The sequence below is a fragment of the Tympanuchus pallidicinctus genome, unplaced genomic scaffold (assembly GCF_026119805.1).
Source record: "Tympanuchus pallidicinctus isolate F22 unplaced genomic scaffold, pur_lepc_1.0 scaffold14, whole genome shotgun sequence".
Lineage (NCBI taxonomy): Eukaryota > Metazoa > Chordata > Aves > Galliformes > Phasianidae > Tympanuchus > Tympanuchus pallidicinctus.
The window spans coordinates 11,525,341-11,546,239 of record NW_026294659.1 but is presented as its reverse complement, the minus strand read 5'-3'; the positions used below and the strand labels follow the sequence as shown (position 1 = coordinate 11,546,239).

Genomic DNA, 20,899 nt, shown 5'->3' with positions numbered 1-20,899 from the left:
TAGGCTTTTTAAGGCTGGATATGACAGCACTGTCAGTCCAGCTGGGATTTCCCCAGGCTTTGTGCAGTGAGGGCACTTACATACCGCCTTCTTTTCTCTGCTGGGAACAGGAAGCCAACTAACTCTTCTGTCCCCTTTCCAGTCTCTTGTAAAGCATACACGTAGTATGAATAGCCTATCCAATACTAGTAGTTTCTTATAGTGAGTGGTGTAAGGCTCTTTGTTGTGCCAGTTTCTCTCCTTCTGTCACATGGCTTGACTAGCAGATTAGAAGTTAAATAATGCCGAATTTCAAACATCATATGAATGAGGTGATATATTCCTCACACTCTTCATTATTTTTTTGTCTGAAAGAGTGACTGCTAACACCTAACACCACGGCGTGTACTTCACCCATGGACACACACGTGCTTTCTCTTTCTTGCTTTCTTCTTGTTGCCTTCTTCTTCTAAGGCCTCCTTGTGATCATAGAAGCTACTGACACTTTCCTTTTGATTTTCTTCCTTTCCCTTTTATGCTTGGGCTTGACAAACCATCTGATCATTCTTTCCACTGTTCTTCTGAAAGCTCACTTCAGCTATTTGAGGTCGCAGGTAGTCTTGCCACTTCTCTCACTCTTTGCACTTCTGCCCTTGGGTTTGTGCATGGCAGATGCGTGGCACCAGCTCTATGCAATGTCTCAGTGAAAGCAGGTTTGTCATGCCAGATCTTCCACGGGTGAAAGGCTCTGTAGGAATCACAGTGGTCATCCGTTGTGTCGAGGTACCACAGCACAGGTTTTGTGGAAGAAATGCTATCTGAGGAAAGGCTGCCAGGTGAAATTACTAATGGCACTCTGTTAAAGAAAATAGTAATGATCTTGTTTAGTAATTTTGATCTATAATGTGATCATGGAGTGAATCAACATTCTCTCCATGCTTTTCTATGCTTGAAGCTATTATTCTCTATTGGGGAGGAGACCATTTTCAAAATCTTTAGCTGTCTTTGATGTGCCAGCAAAGAGGGCTTAGATAGAGAAAAGAAGCATGTAAGCTCTTGTTCTTCATATATGCGTATGCTGATACCTGTGCAAAGCTGCAGATGATCCAATCTTAGTCATGATGGACTCCAGGGCTAAACTGGTAAATGTTATTGCTGTGATACCCTCTAGTGGCAGTATCAACACAGCAACAATTGCAGCAGAGAGCTTTCAGCAAATGACTTTTTACTGAGCTTTTATTGAGCATTACTTCTATTAATTGAGCGTATCCTCCTGTTAGAACTATTAAAAAGAAATCTGTAAACCCTAGTTTTCTGTTTGTTTATGGGATGCAGAAATTATTAGAAATGTGTTAGAGTGTCTTCCCTCTGCTGTTGCAGGCTCAAAAGCTTCACTTTGAGCTGTAGAAACACATTCCCTGGTTGAACAACAGCAAATAAATTTTATGTGCTATCACTGAATCTGGAGCTCTCCCAGAAATAACACTTCTGTTCTTAATGCCCTGCTGTAAGAGGGGCCTCATACTGTTGGAGCATTGCCGAAATATGCTTGAGCTGAGGGTAGGAGATGTGTGTCCTTCACCTCTACAAATAGTGCATCTTCTTTCTGAATTGATCAGTGACATCAAGATGTGTGCCACTGAGAAAGGAGACGATGCATTTGTGGATGTGTAAACAGCGTACCTCAGAAAACAAAAGAATGCAGGGAATGGGTTGGCTCTTCACTGCTAGGAAGAGGATTGCAAAAGGCAGCTGTTCTCAGTGAGGTCAAGTCTCTGCCCAGAGCTGGGCATAACTTTCATATGCACCAGAAGTGTATGTTTTTATTTGTATGGCCAGAGAGGCAGAGAGCAAGAAGGCAGCCTGTAGGAAGTGTTTTCCAGTACAAAGTGAATTTGTAACCACTCCCCTTCCATACATTCAAATTATTTTTTTATTTTGCCTCACTAAAAGAATGGAACAGTTTTGTCACTTTTGCTTATTTTTATTTCAGCCCTCGGTGCCTCAGTCTGAGCTCACTGGGAAACAGCAGGTGATGGCTCCAGGGAGGAAGTAACAGCGTTTCAATGTGAAATGCTTTTTTCACTGATGTGCTCTGAAATTGATGGGAGCCAGTACAGTTAGTTTTTTCTTAAAAATCTAAGTTTTTAGGTGATGAATCAGCAGTCATTTAGGTCTCAATTCATCTGCACTAAAGAAAAAACTTTGCCATCAGTGACATTATTACATCTAGCCTGTGTCTTTTATTCAATGGGAGATCTTCTCTAATAGAGGTCTAAAGTCAAACACCTGTATTTTTCTCTTAATTCTTTTTTTGCTTATTCCTTCATCTCTCTACTAAACCAGGAGATTTCCTCTGGAAGATATCCCTCAAGATGAAAAGGAAGCTGCAAACTGGCTTCATAAGCTTTACCAAGAAAAGGTAAATAGCTTTTCTTTCTTATCTTTCTTTCAGAATTTTCAGAGGTAGTATGCTAAAGAATTGAGAAATGCACATCATTCCACTAGAGGGAGAGATGGAAATATATATAATTTGATAGCTATTCCTCAAATTACTGAATGGAGCAGAATAGGCATGCTGTTAAGGGAGCCCCTTAGCCACCCCTCTGCGGCCATTGAGTGGGTCTCGAATTGTTGGGAAGCACACTGGGCTTCAGAGACTGTTGCAGAAGACCAATAGCAGTCAACCATCTTTTATGTTCTTCAGCTCTTGGGTCTGTCACACATTTCTAAAAGCTCCATGTTCCCAGCGGATGCTTTTATGAACTCAAGAAGAGTGATAACTGTGCCAGGGACAGCCAGTCCAGGCTCTTAGCAACACTGGTCCTTTGCTTTTATATTTCTTCCACACTCACTTTTCTTCTCTTGTCTTCTTGTAATACCTCTGAAACAGTATGTGGCATGGTACAGATAGTCCCTGGGATCTGCTGCCAGGGACAGATGTTGCAAATGGCTAGAGTGTCTTCAGAGGGCTCAAAGCTTTTTCTCATTTCTTATCTTTTTTCCCATTAGATAGTTTATTTCATGACCACAGATTGAACAGGAGAGAGGAAAGAACTGTAATTTACATTGCCCAGCCCTAATTGGTAGATTGTTGAACTTGAAATGAGTATTTTGATTATTGTACTCCTCCTCTCTGGGGGGAGTGTGGGAACGGGGAGCACAGAAATATTAACTGTCTTTGCTTTTCTTCTGCTATGTTAGCCTACACTGCAGCATTTCCAAGCTTACACTTAGACAATAGGTCTGTAGGAAGACAGCAAATTTTAAGGGTCTGGAATACTCTTAGGTATGAAAATTCCTGCTGAAATTGCCTGGTTTGAGGAGCAAACTTCATGAGGTGTTTTATAGGGCCTTTCTTTGTGTCTTTGTTAAACAACCAATGGCAGGGCTAAGCAGATGCAGCACAGAGCTTCCATTCTGCTTGGCTCCGTTCTTTGGACAGAATGCTCTGCTTTGCTTGCAAATTGAGGGCTTGGTGTTCCTTGCTAATGTTTGCTGTTCCTCCATTAAACTTGAGAGATGTGAGAGATGTTGTCAGGGGAGGTATTATTTATATATGTGGGTATTTCATAAATTGATCTTACAATTGTAGCAGTATGTTGTAACTGGAATCCTTAAAATGCTCTTCCTGTACGATGGATATGGCTTCAAAAGGCTGTGTTCTTTGTTGGCAAAGAACAACTTGAGCATCTCAGCCCTTTGTAAGAGAAGCTAAAAGAAAAACAGCGTAAGCAGGGAAAAAAAAAAGAAATAGCCTAACTTGAACCATCCTTGGTAGTGGCTTGGATGTCTTATAGAGCATTCTTACACACCAAGAGAAGAATAAGTCTTGCATTTATGGTTAGTACAGTGCTGTCTCTGCTGGTCAGTTTGTGATTTGTCTTCCTCTTTTTTGCTGTATATATAGCATTTTTGTGCTGTGATTTACTCAAATCACTCTGACCTTTCTGGAAGTAAAAATGGGAAGAAAAACCATCCAGCAAAGAGGCAAGTACTGTCTGAACTGTGGCCTTACACTGCCCTAAATTCTTAAGAGATTAAGAAAGCAGATGAAGTTATTCGGTGTTGGGATGGCCAATACTGTTTCAGTTTCTGATCATGACCAACACAGCCTTCAAAGGGCTCAGCTGGTAGTAGCTCTGGCAGTCAACTGAAATGCCCAAACAGCAAAAAAGCTGCAACAGCAGATGGAAATGGATGCCATGTACACTTGACAAGTATTTACTGCAGAGGATGTCCTTGATGTTGTCCTAGAGTTAACTAGTCTTGGATTGCTTAGTAAGAACATAGGATTATGTTTTCATCCATCTTCTCTTTCTTCCAGGATGCTTTGCAAGAGATGTATAATCAAGAAGGCACATTTCCTGGCCAGCAGTTTAAACCACGTAGGAGACCATGGACTCTCCTAAACTTTCTTTTCTGGGCCACAGTTCTTCTCTCCCCTCTCTTCACATTTGGCTTTGGAGTTTTTGCAAGTGGATCACCTCTCCTTATCCTTGCATTCCTGGGATTTGTTGGAGCAGGTAATAAAAGCAGAGAAGATGCTAAGCCCAGTGACATGTAATAGGATCCATTAGCTCAAATAAGTTCTGTGCATTATGGATATGAATGGGACTTGCAGAAGAGCTCATTATGTAGCCTTTTACCTTGTATAGTATTTTTATTATCTGAAAAGCTTTTAATCCAGGCAGACTTCCTTCATATCTTAAGCAGTATCTATAGCAATCAATAGCAAGTGAGTCTTGTAGTCCATGTCTGAAGGAGAAAATACTCAGACTGCACATCTTGTCTGTGATCTTGGAGAGAAAAAAAAAAGAACAACACACAAAAATAGGTGGTCTACATGCAACTTCATACAGTGTGCAGTTGAAAAGCAGCATTCTTTAGTATCATAATAGTAACTGCTGTTGTTAGGCTTGGAATAACTCGTATTTGTATGTTTATTCTGCTTCTGTGTTTAATGAAATCTCCTGAATTCTTGAACTGGCTTTAATATACATCCCATTTCTCTGTTGTGTTTTAAAGCTTCCTTTGGAGTTCGTAGACTGATAGGAGTAACTGAAATAGAAAAAGGCTCCAGCTATGGCAACCAAGAATTCAAGAAAAAGGAATAACTGACAGCTGCAGTTCAGCACATATAACCAGACTATGGTATCCGATTAACTTCAGTTAAAAACAAAAAAACAAAAACAATAAACATTTAGAAACGATCTTTTTCTTAATAACTGATGACTAATATTAATGAATAAAACTTGAGCCAAGAATGAAGAATTTGGAGGAATCACCTGAAGAGAACGCATCGACTTTCTGCCTGTTTAAGGATTACTGTAGTCAAACTATGGGAGAAAATCAGGGTGGAGGGAGGATGAATCTAAATTTTGTTGCTTTGTTGGGGATTTGGGGGTAGGGGGAGAAAAGATGTCATTGAATATAGGCTGTGTGCATCTTCAGATGACTGAATACACTGGTTTCTGTCAAGAGCACTACATTCACTTTTACAAGAGGAGCCGCAGAATGTTTCCTCTTGCTAAAGCCAACAGCATTTGTTGATTTTCAGCTTTTTTTAATTAACGATCCAGGAGAAAAACAACCATTTTTGAGTTAATTGACATGTTCACTGGGTTAGTCATTTTGGAAAGGTTGTGTTGTCATGGCTACAGATTAAATCCTGTTTGTATGTTACACTGATACTTTTTATTTTCAGGCAACTTTTTAAAACTTCTGTAACTTTAGAGAATGGATAACAGGATTTGGAAGCATTGCGTTACTTATGAGTACATACCATAGAGCACATCCACTTGTATTTATCCAGTATAGATTTCTCATCAGATCTCCTGCCAGCTGCTCAAGGCTGTTTAATCACAAAATAGTGCTTCAGTCTTGAGTGTTATTTGCCCTGTTTCACAACATGCACATATGTAATTTTGAATTTGCTCGAGTTGGGTTTGTTTTCTGAATTTTGATCATGGGATTTGGAGTCGTGCAAAGAAGGAAATTTGTTCAATTGTCCTGATGTTTTCTCCTCCTATTTCTGTTGATGTCTGTCATCACCTAAGTCCAGTTCAATCAACGTCTCTTAGTAAAAAAAGGGAGATAATAGCAGAAATGAGCACAATAGTTTTCATAACGTTGTCCTTTACAAGAATTCTGAAAGGTCTGTAGCAATCAGATTCCAAATACTGGCATCTCTTGAACTTGTAATGGGAGTTTTGGTGTCGATACAGATGAAAACAGGATCGTACTCCGTGTAACAGTAGAGTGTGCTGCACTTTCTACTTGGTTGTGCTGTAGATATTAATGTGAAGAATATTACAAGGTGACTCATTGCTGTTAAGCATTAGAATGAGTATGGGGTCTCTTCAGGGATATTAAATACCTTTAGTTTTACTTATAGACCTTTAGATTTTTCCACTGAAAATAGAGATCAGAATCCTGGCTGTACCTGTCTTTCCCCCCCTCTAAATGCTCATTCTAAGCTTTTTGCAGATTGCTGCTGTGTGCACAATTACAGATAGATGGGAGTTACCTACGTGTCTGATGGCCCAAATCTGCATTTAGCTACAATTGGAAATGGGTTGCAGATCCATAGCTGAGGGCAGAAGCTGACCCTCGAGGTCTGTCAGTTTAACCCAGCTGCCACTAGAATATTTATCTCACTTCTGTAAACAGCAGATCTTATCAGAGCACTGATAGTTATTTCTCATCTTTGCCCTAGTAACAAAGATAAAAAAGTAATAATTTACCTTCGTTTCATATTTGTTTTGTTGGATCGTAACCTCTTCTCCTACATTTTTTTTTTTCTGTTCTCAAAGACTGGAAGAGGAATTTTGTAACTTGGAAGAATATTTTACTGAGGGTCATCAATCACTGTTGTCACGCACTCGATTTTTGCTAGTGATTTTTCCAACAAAAGGATTTGAAGGATGACCTATATTGTCTGTCTTTGCTTAGACTTATTCTCACTGAATCACTGTACCCGTAGCCTCAGCATTATTACGTTATCTTTCTACCCCAAAAAATCTTCCCTAAGATAGAGGATAAGCAACTGTTGTTAGTGAAATTTGAAATGCTCTTTAGGAATTGAGAACAGATCCTAGCCATGACTCTCTTTTCCTTACTGAATGCTTTTGTACTTAAAGATGGTTAGGATTCCAAATGCTGATAAAGCTAACTCTCTGATCTTTCACTTTTTTAACCAGAAGGCTAAAACCAGTGGGCTTTTCTTTATTTCCCCTTCCCTTTTCTTTTCCCACAAGTAATTCACTAATGGACATATTGGGTATAATTCTTGTTTCTTAGAAAGGTGTTACAAATGCTGTATACTTGCTTCCTGAAGATGATATTGAGTATAAGTAAACTGTACTGGCGAAGTGAGGCTTGCAAAGCAGGCTGATCACTATGTTTTATACTTACATTTTGAGCAGTATATTCATGGGGCATGACAAGGTTTTCACAAAATAAATCCCTTCTTAATGTTGAGAAGAGGGGAAGTGTTTAAAGAAGAAAGGAATTAGTAGCCTTTCTCTTTATGGGATACTCTTCTCCTCTCAGTGCATGCAACTTCCTACTACGAATCATGGGACTAATGCATGTACGTCAAGGGGAGAATAACCCACGTTTCTTATTTTCTTATAACTTACTGGTCATGCTTTCTTTTTGAAAATATGATACATGCGTCATCATTTAATTAATTTGCTCTTCTAAGCAAACATATCAGTAACCATTTGGGAAACTGAAATATACAGCAGTGCACAAAACAGTACAAAACCAACACAAAGCTCTTCGTTTTGAATCTTGCCTCTTAAAATAGGGGTTTTTATGTACACACGCACGCACACATACACAGTATGTATAAATTAAAATAACTTGAAATAGCTGAAGTTAATGTCACTGACGAAGATTAGCAAGTGGCTTGGGTTGGAAAAGTGAGCGTAGATTTTATATCTTACACAATTTTCTTCTGGTTTAATAGAACGTAGCTTGTATATTTGACTACCAAGCCCTTTAAGAGCAATAATAAATAAAAATATATCATGTTTTTTGTCTTTTGCTTTTCAATATGCTGTATGAGTTTAATAAACATAAAGCTATAGGAGCATTTTCTCTCTCCACCTTTTAAAACATTCATTTATTGCTTGATTAGTTTAAATACCATGTATTTCAGCGTGGACTTGCAAGCTGACTCGTGGAGTTCAGCATTGGCTCTGAAGATGACTGAAATGGGCCATGGCAGCACTGAGCATTGTAATGAAGAACAACGATATTGCTCTCAAAGTGGGATTTGCAGTTCCAAGATGGCATCATGTTGATCTACGTCTGAGAAGCTAAGGGAGAGCTCTGAGACTGCTGGTGTGGTGATGTCTTTCAGCGAGGAAGGCACAAAAAGCTGATGCTGAAGAAGGACCGGTTGTGATATGTTTGGATAACCGGTATCCAGATGTCGTGGCTCAACAGGGATTACAGTTCTCTGTTGCTCATTGTGGGCTGAATGTGCTCTTGCAATTGACTTAGTGTTACTGAGCAAAATATTTGTCTCTGGCACAAACAGCACTGGCAACGTTCCTTTGTTGTGCTTTAACATATCTCAAAGGGCTCTATTCTTAATTGCTGACCAATGAATATGACACTACCTTTGTCCTAATTGCCTGGTATTCACAGAAAAAAAGTGAACGTGTCTGCTCACTTCCACGTGATACCACTTGTCACCACCTACTGATGTCTGTATATTCGCTTGTCTGTATTTTCCACAGATGGTTCATTTACAACCTGGCTGGTACTTGGAGTTTTCCAGTTTGAACAGTGCTCCTGTCATCACCTCGCGTAGCTGGGGCTTTGTCTTCCTGCATTTTGTCACTGGTTGATGTGCCCAGTAGGTCTGAAGGTTGTGTTTAAGTCTACTGAAAATGCAACTTTGCTGGGCCAAACGTTGTTAGGGAGTGTAAGTCCCTCCCAGGCCTGCCACAAATAGGCACTCATTACCTCAACAGATCTCTTCTGGCATTGATGAAACCAGTAAAAGGGAAGCTGGCACAAGCTCTTCAGTAATGAAGCGAGTGGGGGTCAATGTACAGCTGGTAATTGCTAAAGGTAATACTTCTTCCTAGGGCTACCCCCAAAATCTGTATTTGCTTCGTGTGCATTTTGATCACAGAAATGTAAGGATGGAAGCTTTTTGTAATGCTGAGTTCACACTGTGCAGATGAAGATGGACAATCATTTGTTCTGACATCTTGGCGAAGTATATGGAGGTGAGCGTAAGGCCAACATTGAACACACTTTGCCCAACTGTGTTTCATTGGGATGCCACAGATAAACACAGATGCAAGTGAAAAATCCATTTCCAGTTTCCTTTTTGAACACTGGATGCATGGGAGTAGCTCATACCATCTCCTGCATGTCCACACAACTCATGTCACTTGGTGTGAAGCTTGTTGTGCACAGCAGTCCCAGCTGCACAATCCTGGTTTAAGTCTGTGAAGTCCATCCATCCATGGTAAGGCTGGATTTGTACTTGAACACAGTTCATCACAGCTGCTCATTGCCCTATTTCTGAACATTCCGCTCCATAATTGGCTGCTCCAGAGCTGCCAGTTCTGAATGAGTGTGATGCAGGGATGTGAAGCAGCTAACAGTAGAGCTGAGCTGCAGTAAGCACAGCTGAACAGAGAAGTATGCACAGATACAGCTAAATTCCTTCCTCCAAGAAAAGGAAAGATTGTCAAGAGCTCTGCAAAGCAGAGATGGGCATACATATGTGGGCAGCAAATTCTCATTCCTAACACAAAAGTGAAACCTCCCACTGACAGCTTACACGGTAACCCTCACTTATTCCCATGTGACTGAAGTCAGAATTGGTCTTCAAGGGATTATCTCCTCATTGCAGATGGCAACTTCTGTTTTGCCACCCCATTTATTTTGGAGAATAGTTTATCTGTTCGTCTCAGCAACCTCTGCACCAAGATACTTGCTGATTTTTTTTAACTGCTATGATTTTGAGGGAAAGCTCTGGAAACTAGCTTTACCAGTTCTGCCTCGAATTGCTTACCACCAGAAAATGGCTTGGAAATACTTCACACTTTGGAGTTGGGAAGTCATTGGGTTGGCAGCCATACACCAAACATGTCATGTTTCCTCTTATCCTTGACCTCTCCAGGTTTTTGGAGAACTACCTGGATTTCTTTAAGTGTACTCCAGTGGTTAGAAGCTACTCTGCAGTTTCTGAAACTAAGAAGAAGGTTAATTTCTTCATTTTCACTTTTGAGAGTACTTGAGTGTAGCTGATCATCTATTTCTTCAACACTTTACGAACTCCATTAGCAAGAGAAGCATTCTGTCTTTTTTAAGAGGAAATGTATTTTAAAAATAGAAACTTTAACAGAAACTGGAACATAATGGTAGTTTTCAAATCTAAATTGAAAGTATTCTCTAGTCTGGGGACTGCTAGCACCAGTTTTCAGTCTTATATGAGGTTTGGGGTTATATTTTTGTTTTTAGCCAAGGTATATTTTCAAGGAAAACATATTTAGCTTCATCCCCATCTAATTTGGAAAGAGTGGCAGAGTGGGCAGCACAAGCTCATCAGGAATGCAAATTCTTCCCAAAGCATCAGATAGATCTCCTTTATTATGTGCATTTGCATCTGTGTGCAGAGACAAGCTGCACCCATTCGCACTGCGTTGCTTCAGCTTTGTCAGAAATGTGCGCTGTGACAATGGAATGCTGCTTGCCTGAAAGCCAGCGAGCTGTGTAAATTGACATGTTACTCACTTATCAAGATCACCAGCAGGTCCTTGAGCTTTAATGAAAATCTCGTTGAGGAAACTGACCCTCCTTAGCCTCGATTGATTGTTACAAACTCATAATTGGGAGGGAAATGTAAGTACCGGATGATCATTGTCAACCAAATCTAACAGGTAATAAAACTGTATACAGGGTACACATTTACTGTGCATGTGTATATATTTTTGTACATTTCTACAGTGATTTCCTGCACTTGGTTTTTGGTTATTTTTTTTTTTTTGGTGTTCAGAAGCATCAGAATCTGCTTGAAAAATAAACAAACAAACAGCCTTCACTCTGTCACCCGCTCTGGTTTTGGAAAAGAACTGTGCCCAAACAAATACACAGATTTACAGTGCTATGCAAATTTCATTTTGTAAGTTGTCTCTTAAAGGGGTTCGTTTTACTGTTTTTATTGAGCTTTCAGGAAAAAAAAAGAAAAAAAAAGAGGATTAATGCAAAAGATTCATCTTGTAAAATAAAATAGCTTTGACTGTGTGAAAGTACCGTATAGTAGAATGTCATTCATGCTTTCAGTTGCTCAACTCTTTGTATGTGACTTTGTACATAATATGCTGGCATCCTTTTTCTTTTTTTAGTTGTATTCAAGTGAAAAAGGTTGGCTGCCCAACGTGTGCTTTTCTGCAACGTTACTGAATAAGTAGCCGATACATAAATTGAAGGTTTGCATTCCTTCCCTATTTGCCACACTGTTTTTCGTAACCAAACACGCACTAAGGGCTATTTTCCTTCTGCTCTGGTTGGGTTTATTTCCATTTTATGCTTTGTTTTTTTGTTGTTGTTGTTTTGTTTTTAATCTCTGTCCTGCAAACCGATCCATGTGAGGGCCGCGTGTCTGCAGCACTAACTTGGGTGGATCATTTTGGTCAGGGCTGGCACCTTGGGAGTAAGTAACAAGCTGAACACAACTTCCATTGCTGCACTAAGCCTGTTGTTAAGAACCGTGGAGGGACTGTGCATTACTGCAGCATTTATGTAAGTGGTACACTGGAGTTTCACGTGGTTCCTTCACTTTACCAGGATGGGAAAGGATGGCACGTGTCTTCCCAAGTAAGCACAAAGCTGTATGATGTTAGGAGTGAATCCAGCAGGTTAAGCTGGCTGTACAGACAGATGCTGTAGATTAAACTAATTTTTCAAATCTGCCATCATTCAAGTTTCTGTTTTTCACCGGAAGATGAAGACCATCCCCATTCCAAACATGTACATCGCATCCTACGCTTCTGCCTGAAGGCAATTGAAGACCCAGTGGAAGATGACTTAGCTTCCCTCTTCTTATTTCTTTCAGAGGGCTGCCCAGCAGAAGCACATCTCTGCAATTTCTACCTCAGACATATTGCTGGCCTGCTTCTGTACCTGCAAGGTGTTAGTATTGTCGCCTAAGGCATTAGTTCTTCTTTATGATATTTGTGCCTGTAACAGCTCATCGTGCAATAGTATCCCTTTCCTCTTGTCATCTGTCAGCTGAACTGCCAGCTCTGAGTTCTTGGCTTCTATTGTAAGTTTTCCCTTCCCTGTTCCCTTGCTCTCTGCAAATACCAGGTTATGCTGAGCTACCTTAAGATGTCAGCTCAGTTGCACTGTGTTTCACTGTACAGAGGCAGACTTCTAAGGCAGAGGATGGGTTCTGATTTTACAAGTATGCAAGCAGAAACTTGTTTTTGTTGCTTCACTAGCTTGCACAAAAACAGCTTTTCATAGTTCCTTGCCAACCCTGAATCTCCTCAGATCCATAATTCATTTTTAAAAGCCAATGATTTTGATGTGGAATCTTGAATGCTCTTTTAAGACTATTTTTTTCAGCTTAAAAATGAAAAATCTGGGTTGAGATTTCTCTCAGTGCAGTGTAATGAAGAACTCATTTGACTAAGATGGCATAATCTTTAATACACGCAAAAGCCAAGCCATGAAAATTAAAGCTTGAGTTGAAGGCGGAGCTTGCTTCCTCCATGTGTGCTGTCTTATTGTGAACTACAGAACAGACGCGGCTCCTTGCTAATTCTTGTCCTTAGTGGTGCCTGCCTGACCTCGTTGCCTCTTAACCTGCTCTTCTGCAAATCCTTTTTACTGAGCTGCTTGCTTTCTTTTCAGCCAGCATCAGGAACACAGCTGCATGGACTACAGAAGCAGAAACAAGGAGTGGTGGGGTGTGTGGACAAGGGTAGGCCAACACCATTGTGATTGTAGTGCAGCTCTCTCTAGGATAGCTAGAAGAAATTATAGAAGAAATTATTTGCTGCATGGATGAACATGGTGGATGTTAGCTGGCTTCTTTCTCTATGAAGCAGCTCAGTTACATCACAGCTGTGGGAGTTTCTTATACGTCCTGAAGCTTGTTGGTGGTGGCCCTTTTTGGGCTTGGCTTTTCTAGGTTAACATGATTCTCATTAATTCCAATATTTCTTTTCCAATCCACATTTGGGAAAATAGCCTGGAATTCCATAAAATCAGTGCAGTATCCTCAACACCAAATGCGAACAGCTGCTGCACTATTTATGTTTCAGATACGCCATGCTCCTGGCTGCAGGTAAGTTCAGCAAAGGTCTTTTCATAAGGAGAAGAGGGATGGGTTCAAAGGTGAATTTTTACATCCTTCTGAAACTTGAATCTGTTCCCAAGAGGCTGACAGCTTGTGAATCATAGCCTTGTGCAAGTATAGCAGACGTCTGTAGGTAAATGTAGCTCAACCACTCTGGTATGGGTTAATGAAATGCTTCTCTCGATTTTGCCACCTTACAGATTCACACCCATAAATCTTTAATGTTTCTCTATATATCCCAAAATGCCAACATCATGCTCCTGCTGAAGTAAAGTTACATGCCAAGGGCAGCATTGTGGTGGGCTGTACGGTGAACCTGCTGGGACTGGAACTACTGCTGTCCTGCTGCTGTTTGGGATAGGCTGGAAGTTTGTTCACTGGTGGTGAGTCCTTCTCACCTGAAAGATGATGAGCAAGGAGGTTACTGATGTTGTTTGTCCAGATTGATGGCTCAGGTGTTCTCTGATACCCAATGAATGCTTAACTCTTGGCAGGGTGGCTCATGATAATGTCCTCTTTGCCATGGTGTGCTGGGAACACGAGCCTCCCAGACACAGTGCAGGGCCTGGCATCTCTTTTGGAGCAGACAAGGAAAGCAGCATGGAGAAGAGATCTAACAAACAGGCTGAGCAAGCTATGTTGAAATCCTTTTCAGCCAGCAATGTAACGCTACTCAGGTACATGAGGTTGTGGGGTACTGTGCTCAGCTGAAGAGCTTCAACACATTATCCCACGTTGTAGGTCAGATCTTAATGGCATGGTCCCAGTACATAACACTGTACATGGCTGCACCTTCATGCAAGGCAGTAGTGGTAAACTGAGTATGTGCAGTATGTCTGTGTATCTCCATTCTCACCACTGTTTGAGAGAAAAATTGATATCTCGGTTGTTAGTTGGCAACAAGGGCAGCTGAATTCCTATTATAAAATAAACTAATTTTAAATGTCTTTTAATTCCAACATCTTTAAACAGAGAGGATATCACTAATGTCCTGAAGCAGTTCACAGCTGGTGGCTGACTGATACGTGCACGTAGCTCTTGTTCCAGGTATCAGAGTATCCGCAAGGGTCATCCACATCTCCTCCTGCAACCCCAGGTTAATAGCATGGCTGCTGCAGGAGGGTCAGGCACATGGAGGACAGACTGTGAGCTCTGGGACCAGCTGGCCACAGGGGCCATAGAGCTGTCTTTTCTGTAAAGAACCCATTTATGTAAATGAACCCTTCTGGGAAGTTACAGGATCATAGAATCATAGAATCACAAGGTTGGAAAGGACCTGTAAGATCATCTAGTCCAACTACCCTCCCATCACCATTGCTACCACAAGCACTGAACCACGTCTCGTAGCTCCTCATCCAGGCGCCTCTTGAACACTGCCAGGTACGGCGACTGCACCACCTCCCTGGGCAGCCATTCCAGTGCCTGACCACTCTCTGAGAGAAAAAGTTTTTCCTCATGTCCAACCTAAACCTCCTCTGTTACAACTTGTGGCCATTTCCCCGGATCCTGTTCGTTGCCTGGGAGAAGAGGCCAAATCCGTCCTCATCACAAGTTCCCTTCAGGAAGTCATAGAGTGCAATGAGGTCTCCCTGAGTCTCTTCTTCTCCACACTGAATGATGCATCTTGCTGGGTGCCTGCCTGGACCAATGGTGTTCCACCCCAGGCTCTCCGACTGACACTTCAAAGACAGATCAAATGGCCACAAAGGAGACACGTTTTTGGGCTACTGATACATTCTTTCAGGATTCTTTCAGTATCCTGCATGGGATCTAGTCCAGGTACGATTTGCCCCAACCTGCCTTTGGCATGCAGACACTCTCATGCGTGGATGTGGGGCTGAAGCAGCAGGCACTTCCACTCATCACTGGAAAGGCATGTGGTTTCCCAAGGTATTTGCTAGAAAGCAGACCATCAAAAGCACACCTATGCTTTTCACTGTCACCATCTGTGTTAAATGTCTTGCATAGATGCAAGACTGTAGTAAATAGGATGTAAGAGCAAGGCTGCCGGAGGACTGAGAGCAAAGAGCACAGCAAAGAGCACAGTTCACTCTGAAGACAGGTTGCTTTGCTTTTCCTCACCGTGGCTTGTGATGTGAACTGTCTTTGGTTCTCATCTTGCTGATACAGAGCAACATTTGCATAAGCAGGTTTCAGTTGTAGCCTACTTGTCTTTTGACACCTTTTATTTACTTGCCCAATGAGGTTACAAACACCTGTGTGTTAGGGTCTGATCCATTTTCATAAGGAAAGTCAGTAGGAGAGAGAAACTAGGCAGGATTTAAGAACATGTGTAAATCTCCTCCTTGACTTTGGCAATAAAGTATAAGCTCTACAAATATTTTCAGGAAAATGCTATTTCTTGTATGCTTCCCATCCTGTTTGGACCACTGCAGTGACTGGAGTGTGTGTCATCATCCCATAGGAATCAGCAGCCAGAAAACAGCCCCACACAGCTGGCAGGGCTGTGGTTACCTCAGTGCATAGGAAAGAGAGGACTGCAGGCCAAGGGCTGCAAGCCTGGCAGCTGCCCAGTTTGCAGATTGCAGAAGTGGGGTCCTGTGGGCCATGTGTGCTGCAGAGCTCAGCTGGCTCTCCAGGAGCTTCCCAGGAGAAAATCTTTCCATTGTGGTGACTCCTCTCTTCACATAACCTCTTCAAGTGTAATGTCTGCGCAAACAACACCAAGCCGTTTTATGCACACGTGGGTAACGCTGTAAGGCATTACTTGAAGCAATTGCAGAAAAATGAGGCATGGGGAAAAAGCAATCAGTGCTAAAGAGACTAAAAGGTGGACTAAGCTCTCTCTTTGTTAGGTTCTGTTTTGCTGCTTTGTTCTTGTGCTATGACTAGCCTGTAATCATGTAACTTCCACTGTCAACAAAGCTTTATTCCAAATGCGCAATCCTGTAAAGGTGTATATTCTTTTCCCTTTCCTCTTTCTCTTTTTAAAGACAGTGAAGATTTTCAGTACACTCGTTGGAATCATAATGGCACGACCCGTTTGTTATGCAGTACAGGAGGTTGGGGAAGCACTTCTGTGTCTGCCAGCTGTTAGGTTTGGAGCCAGCCACAATGGCCACAGTAAATGACTTTGCTTAGCAAATCCCATATTTCTAATCTGATGAATTTAGTATTAATGGCTCACAAACGGATGGAAAAGGCTTCCTCAGACCACTAGGAGATGCCTACATGAAAGGGCTTTTGAATACCCTGAAGCTGTGAGGTGTGGACAAAATAGCATTTATACGCTAGAGAGCGTAACCCTGTCATTTGAGGAAAGAAATTTGCTCAGACAGGGTAGGTCCACGTCCAACTAGAATAATCACACCGCCACCACCCTGAGCCCAGCAAGATGGGAAACCTGCAAACTGATAATTTCCTGAGGCTGTGCACTCTCCTGCTGGCAACTGTACAAGAAGGCAGTTGGCCTATCTAAATTAAGTACGGCGCATAATGGAACATAAATTATTCTTGTTAACTTCAAGGCGATAACATAGTTAGGGAGAACAAATTGCACTGAAGCAATGGATTTTTTTTTCTTACTCTCTAAGGGATCCCTCAATGAAGCAACCTCTGGAGCTAATATTTGATCTGGGAATATTACAGGCACTAATAGGATTAGACACATGACTTCCTCCTCATTCTGATGGGAGTCAAGTGCTTAAATCTCTTGGGCTTCTCAGAGATTGATTCAGCTTGGATTCATAAGCTGCACCCACATGTCTGTATGCCCAGGTTTGCCTTTCTGACTGCTCCCCAAACAAGAAGAGATAAAACCCCACAAAAGGGTATATGGCCTTTCCTAGGGAGAGCACCTTTCAGGATTTAAAACAAAACAAAATACCATACCTTCAAATACTATCTTTGCAAAAATTAAATAATAGGATTGTACTCTCTCACTCACGAGAAAAAACCTGTTTTCACTGACCAGCAACTGAATTGGCAGGGGGGCTCAATCTTGCTCAGCTTACATTTGGTCCTTAGTATAAAGTTCACAGTGTCCATCCATCTTTAATATGTTGTTCAGCATGGCTGAAAAACACTCTGCAACACAGGATGGTAATAGTGAACATTTCTTTATGGTGCTGTTAGTGGATTCTGGACGTAAACATCGGCCCTTGGAAATATATACAACCCTATTCCTGGGGGGCCGTGGAGGTCAGAACAAGAATCAGTGACAGACCTTCTTGTCCTTTCTCACCCATCAATGTTACCATTTGTTTTACAGTCATCTTAGAATCTTTATTAGCAAGAGCATCGATGTTTAAAAGGATCAGATCACGAAACAGAAGCCTGTGGCAGAAAAGCCCTGTGTTGCCTGTATGTATTTGCAATCTCAACTTACAGTACTGTTGTGCACTTGGATGCTTAATCTACCTTCTTTGCAAATTCACATACATTCTAAAATGAAAAGTAGCAACTGCCGGTCTAGCCGCCAAGAGGTGCTGCTACCATGGCATTTAAGGCATCAGACCTTTTCTTCAAAAGCAAATGTTAGTGATAATAGAGCATCTTACCATTTGATGGTGCTGTAAGGAAAAGTTTCCTCCTGACACAACTGATGCCTATGAATACCTATAATGGAAATGCTAAATTATGGCCTGAATCAGTTATGAAGCACCTGGTGGGAAGGCAGGGCCAACCCAGGGGGGCTCAGGTGCATGTTGTGTACCTGAGTGACCAGAAGGAGCGGAGCGAGGATCCATCCTTCCTAGACCTCATTTAAAAGTTGCCAGTGGGAGTAAGAGGACCTTGCTAGAGATCCCTGCATAGCTGAGGCCTTCTGAAGATAAGCAGCTCTTTTCCTTTGTTTCTGTGTCCCAAGCTATTGCATTTGAGCAAATTCTCACTTGCTGCAGCCTAGGACCTTGCCGCTCTGTTGTAATGGCTGCACATTAAAAATACCAAAAAATCTACATCATGTTACAAATACCAAAAATCTACACATCTTCTGGGCTATACAACAAAACTAACTTCTTTATTTCATTCTTCCTATCTAGCTAGGGGTTATGCTAAGCTTTGTCCACTTTGGGGACAGAGGAAAAATGTTCATGTTCTCTCTGAGAAGTTATTGCTGTGCTAACAGGGGTCAAGACAGAAGCATAGGACCACCATGAGGAGATAAAGGAGCAAAGTGTGACAATTCTGCACAGCTCTCATCTAGGAAACAACTTAATGATAAGACCAGAACAGAATTTCATGTAACATAGCTGAAACTGAGAGGTTGTGGATGCCCCATCCCTGGAGGTGTTCAAGGCCAGGTTTGATGGTGCCCTGGGCAGCCTGGTCTACAACTAAATGTGGAGGTCAGCAGCCCTGTCTGTGGCAGGGGGCTTGAAGCTTGATGATCCTTGAGGTCCCTTCCAACCCAAGCCATTCTATGACAAAACCAAGCAGTTTTGTACCTATTTTTCAATGCTCTGAAGTTCTTCACCAGAACTGGTGGTTACTGGTCTGAGGCCATACTTGGCGAATGTTCCCAGAACAAGCACCTTTGCCATCTTCACAATTATGTTTCGGTGTACACACAAAAGCTATCCTCCCTCTACCCATGTATGCTGTTTGATCATCTCCCTAATAGAACTGCAGAAAAAATTAGGACTCTGAAGTGGGAGACTCCTACTTGTATCCATTCCTAGGCTTATTCTGATGGCCTTCTGAGCCTCTTCTTCAGACTTCACTACTGTGGTAACACTTCCATTTTTGCCACCTAGGGAGGACCTGCCTAAGGTAAGCTTGCAAGGGAATCTGATTGCTAATTAATACTGCATTTTAATTTAATAACTAATAGCTTTTGACATGCTAATTATGAAATGAGTTATCCCTTGATGGATTCAGAGTATTTAAATAATGGTGCAACTCACTTTACGGTTCCTTCCCTCCCTCCCTTTTCTCATCATTTTTTAAGTGTAGTTTAAGGATCTGTGAGCACTCCACCAGGCTGGTGTGATGGGCAAACAGAAATATTTATTTCCTAGAAAATCAAATTAGAAATTTTACAGTCTAACTCATTACAACTTCACCTGTACTCTTCAGAAGCTCATCCTAAGCAGGAGGATAAATGGAGTACAAAACCAGAATCACTGTTACATTCGTGCAGAGATGTAATCTGTCAGTAAGGGTTTGTGTTATTAGTGTTTCAATACCTTTTTTTAGTGACTGCTAGATGTGACCATACACCTACTTTAACAACAGCTTTTTTAGGTGAAAAATTGCTGTCATACATGTACATACATGCATACTGGAGAAAAGGGCTGTCCTTCGTGGTCCTTGTGCAGGCTAGGAAGTTTGGGTGCATGGACCACAGTGCACAGCTGCTAACACAGCTAAAGTAACAGTGATTTACCTTGAGTTACAAACTGGGAATCGCCTGGCTATGAAACAGGTTAAGCCAAGTTGCAGTCTCTTGAAGCCTTCACTGCAGGTTGCAATGCAGTTGTCTTGCTAATCCCAAAGCTCCTGTACTCCAGTTGTACATGGGAACACCTCCTAATGCTGCCTTCAATTTTTCTGAAGTACAGCCATTTTCAAGTTCTTATCCTCCTCTGTTTCTAACACCTTCCTAGTTTAATTTTCCAGATAGACAAGAAAAAAACCTGTTTTCTTCTCGGACCTACAGTCTGAGAGCAAGCCTACAATCCCGCTTTGGAATCTGACAGTTATGAGACTCTGCCTAGAATTCTCTCCCACCCATGCTTTTAGTGTAATTGAAAAGGAAATACCCTACGAGTCTTTTCTTGCTTGGCCTAGGATAACTGCTTTCAATTTTAATGTAACACTGGTTAGCTCGCAGTAGGTGCTGCGACTTCACGCTCAGCAGGGCTGCATAATATGAAAAAGGAAACTACTAAGGGAACAGATTCAGAGGCAAGTGATGCAGGGAAATGGCACCCACAAAATGCTGGTGAGAGTAACAGGTGCAAATGGTTCGGATCTCCATGTTTAAGACCAGATAATCAGCCCTAATGCTTCCCTGGTAACAACAGAAATGTTTCTGTTTTGCAGCCTGGGCCTAAGAATGATGTCCTGAAATCAGGCTGCAGCAGTAGAAATCGGTAAGGTTTGAGGGCCTCTGTGAAGTCAGCTGACCTGATTTCTGCCTGTGGAGGAAGATTGCTGACTGAAATCTTGTTTGGACTTCAACAGAGCTGCAAAGGGCTATAAGATTGCAGCATTGCTAGTTAGTATCTAAAATGTAAGTGTGAAATGCGCAAATGACCTAGTGAGGTGAAGAAAAGGAGGCAAGTATAATGATGGCTCAACTGCAGAAGTGATTGGGCCAAATTCCTCTGATCTTTAGAATTAGCTTGGAGCAAAAGGTTCCTGATCTCCTCTTTTCATTTTGTCCATGGAATGCAGAGAGAGGTACAGTTGTTTGGAACTTTGGACACCCATCACTACCATCCAGAACATTGAGTTTGTTCTTTTTGACTAAGATGGATAAATGAACTTATAACATTCTCAGCATTTGGTCTGTGAATTCAAATAGTGTTCTTTTTGTGCCCGCAAGGGGAAACTGCCTCTGACAATTCAGATATGCTGCTTTATTGTAGATCCTCCGATGACTAATTGAGA

General features: G+C 41.6%; 1 protein-coding gene across 3 annotated transcripts in view; it reads left to right on the top strand.

The window, feature by feature from the left end:
• The window catches only part of AGPAT3 (1-acylglycerol-3-phosphate O-acyltransferase 3), a 92,778-nt gene extending 84,738 nt beyond the window's left edge, over window positions 1-8,040 (top strand). For all 3 annotated transcript variants that reach the window (XM_052674261.1, XM_052674258.1, XM_052674260.1), the window contains 3 exons: window positions 2,326-2,401; window positions 4,307-4,505; window positions 5,008-8,040. In XM_052674261.1, the coding sequence (XP_052530221.1) occupies window positions 2,326-2,401; window positions 4,307-4,505; window positions 5,008-5,096 (364 nt within the window). In that variant the 3' untranslated portion in view covers window positions 5,097-8,040. The remainder of the gene's footprint in view (window positions 1-2,325; window positions 2,402-4,306; window positions 4,506-5,007) is intronic.
• The last annotated feature ends 12,859 nt before the right edge of the window (window positions 8,041-20,899 follow it).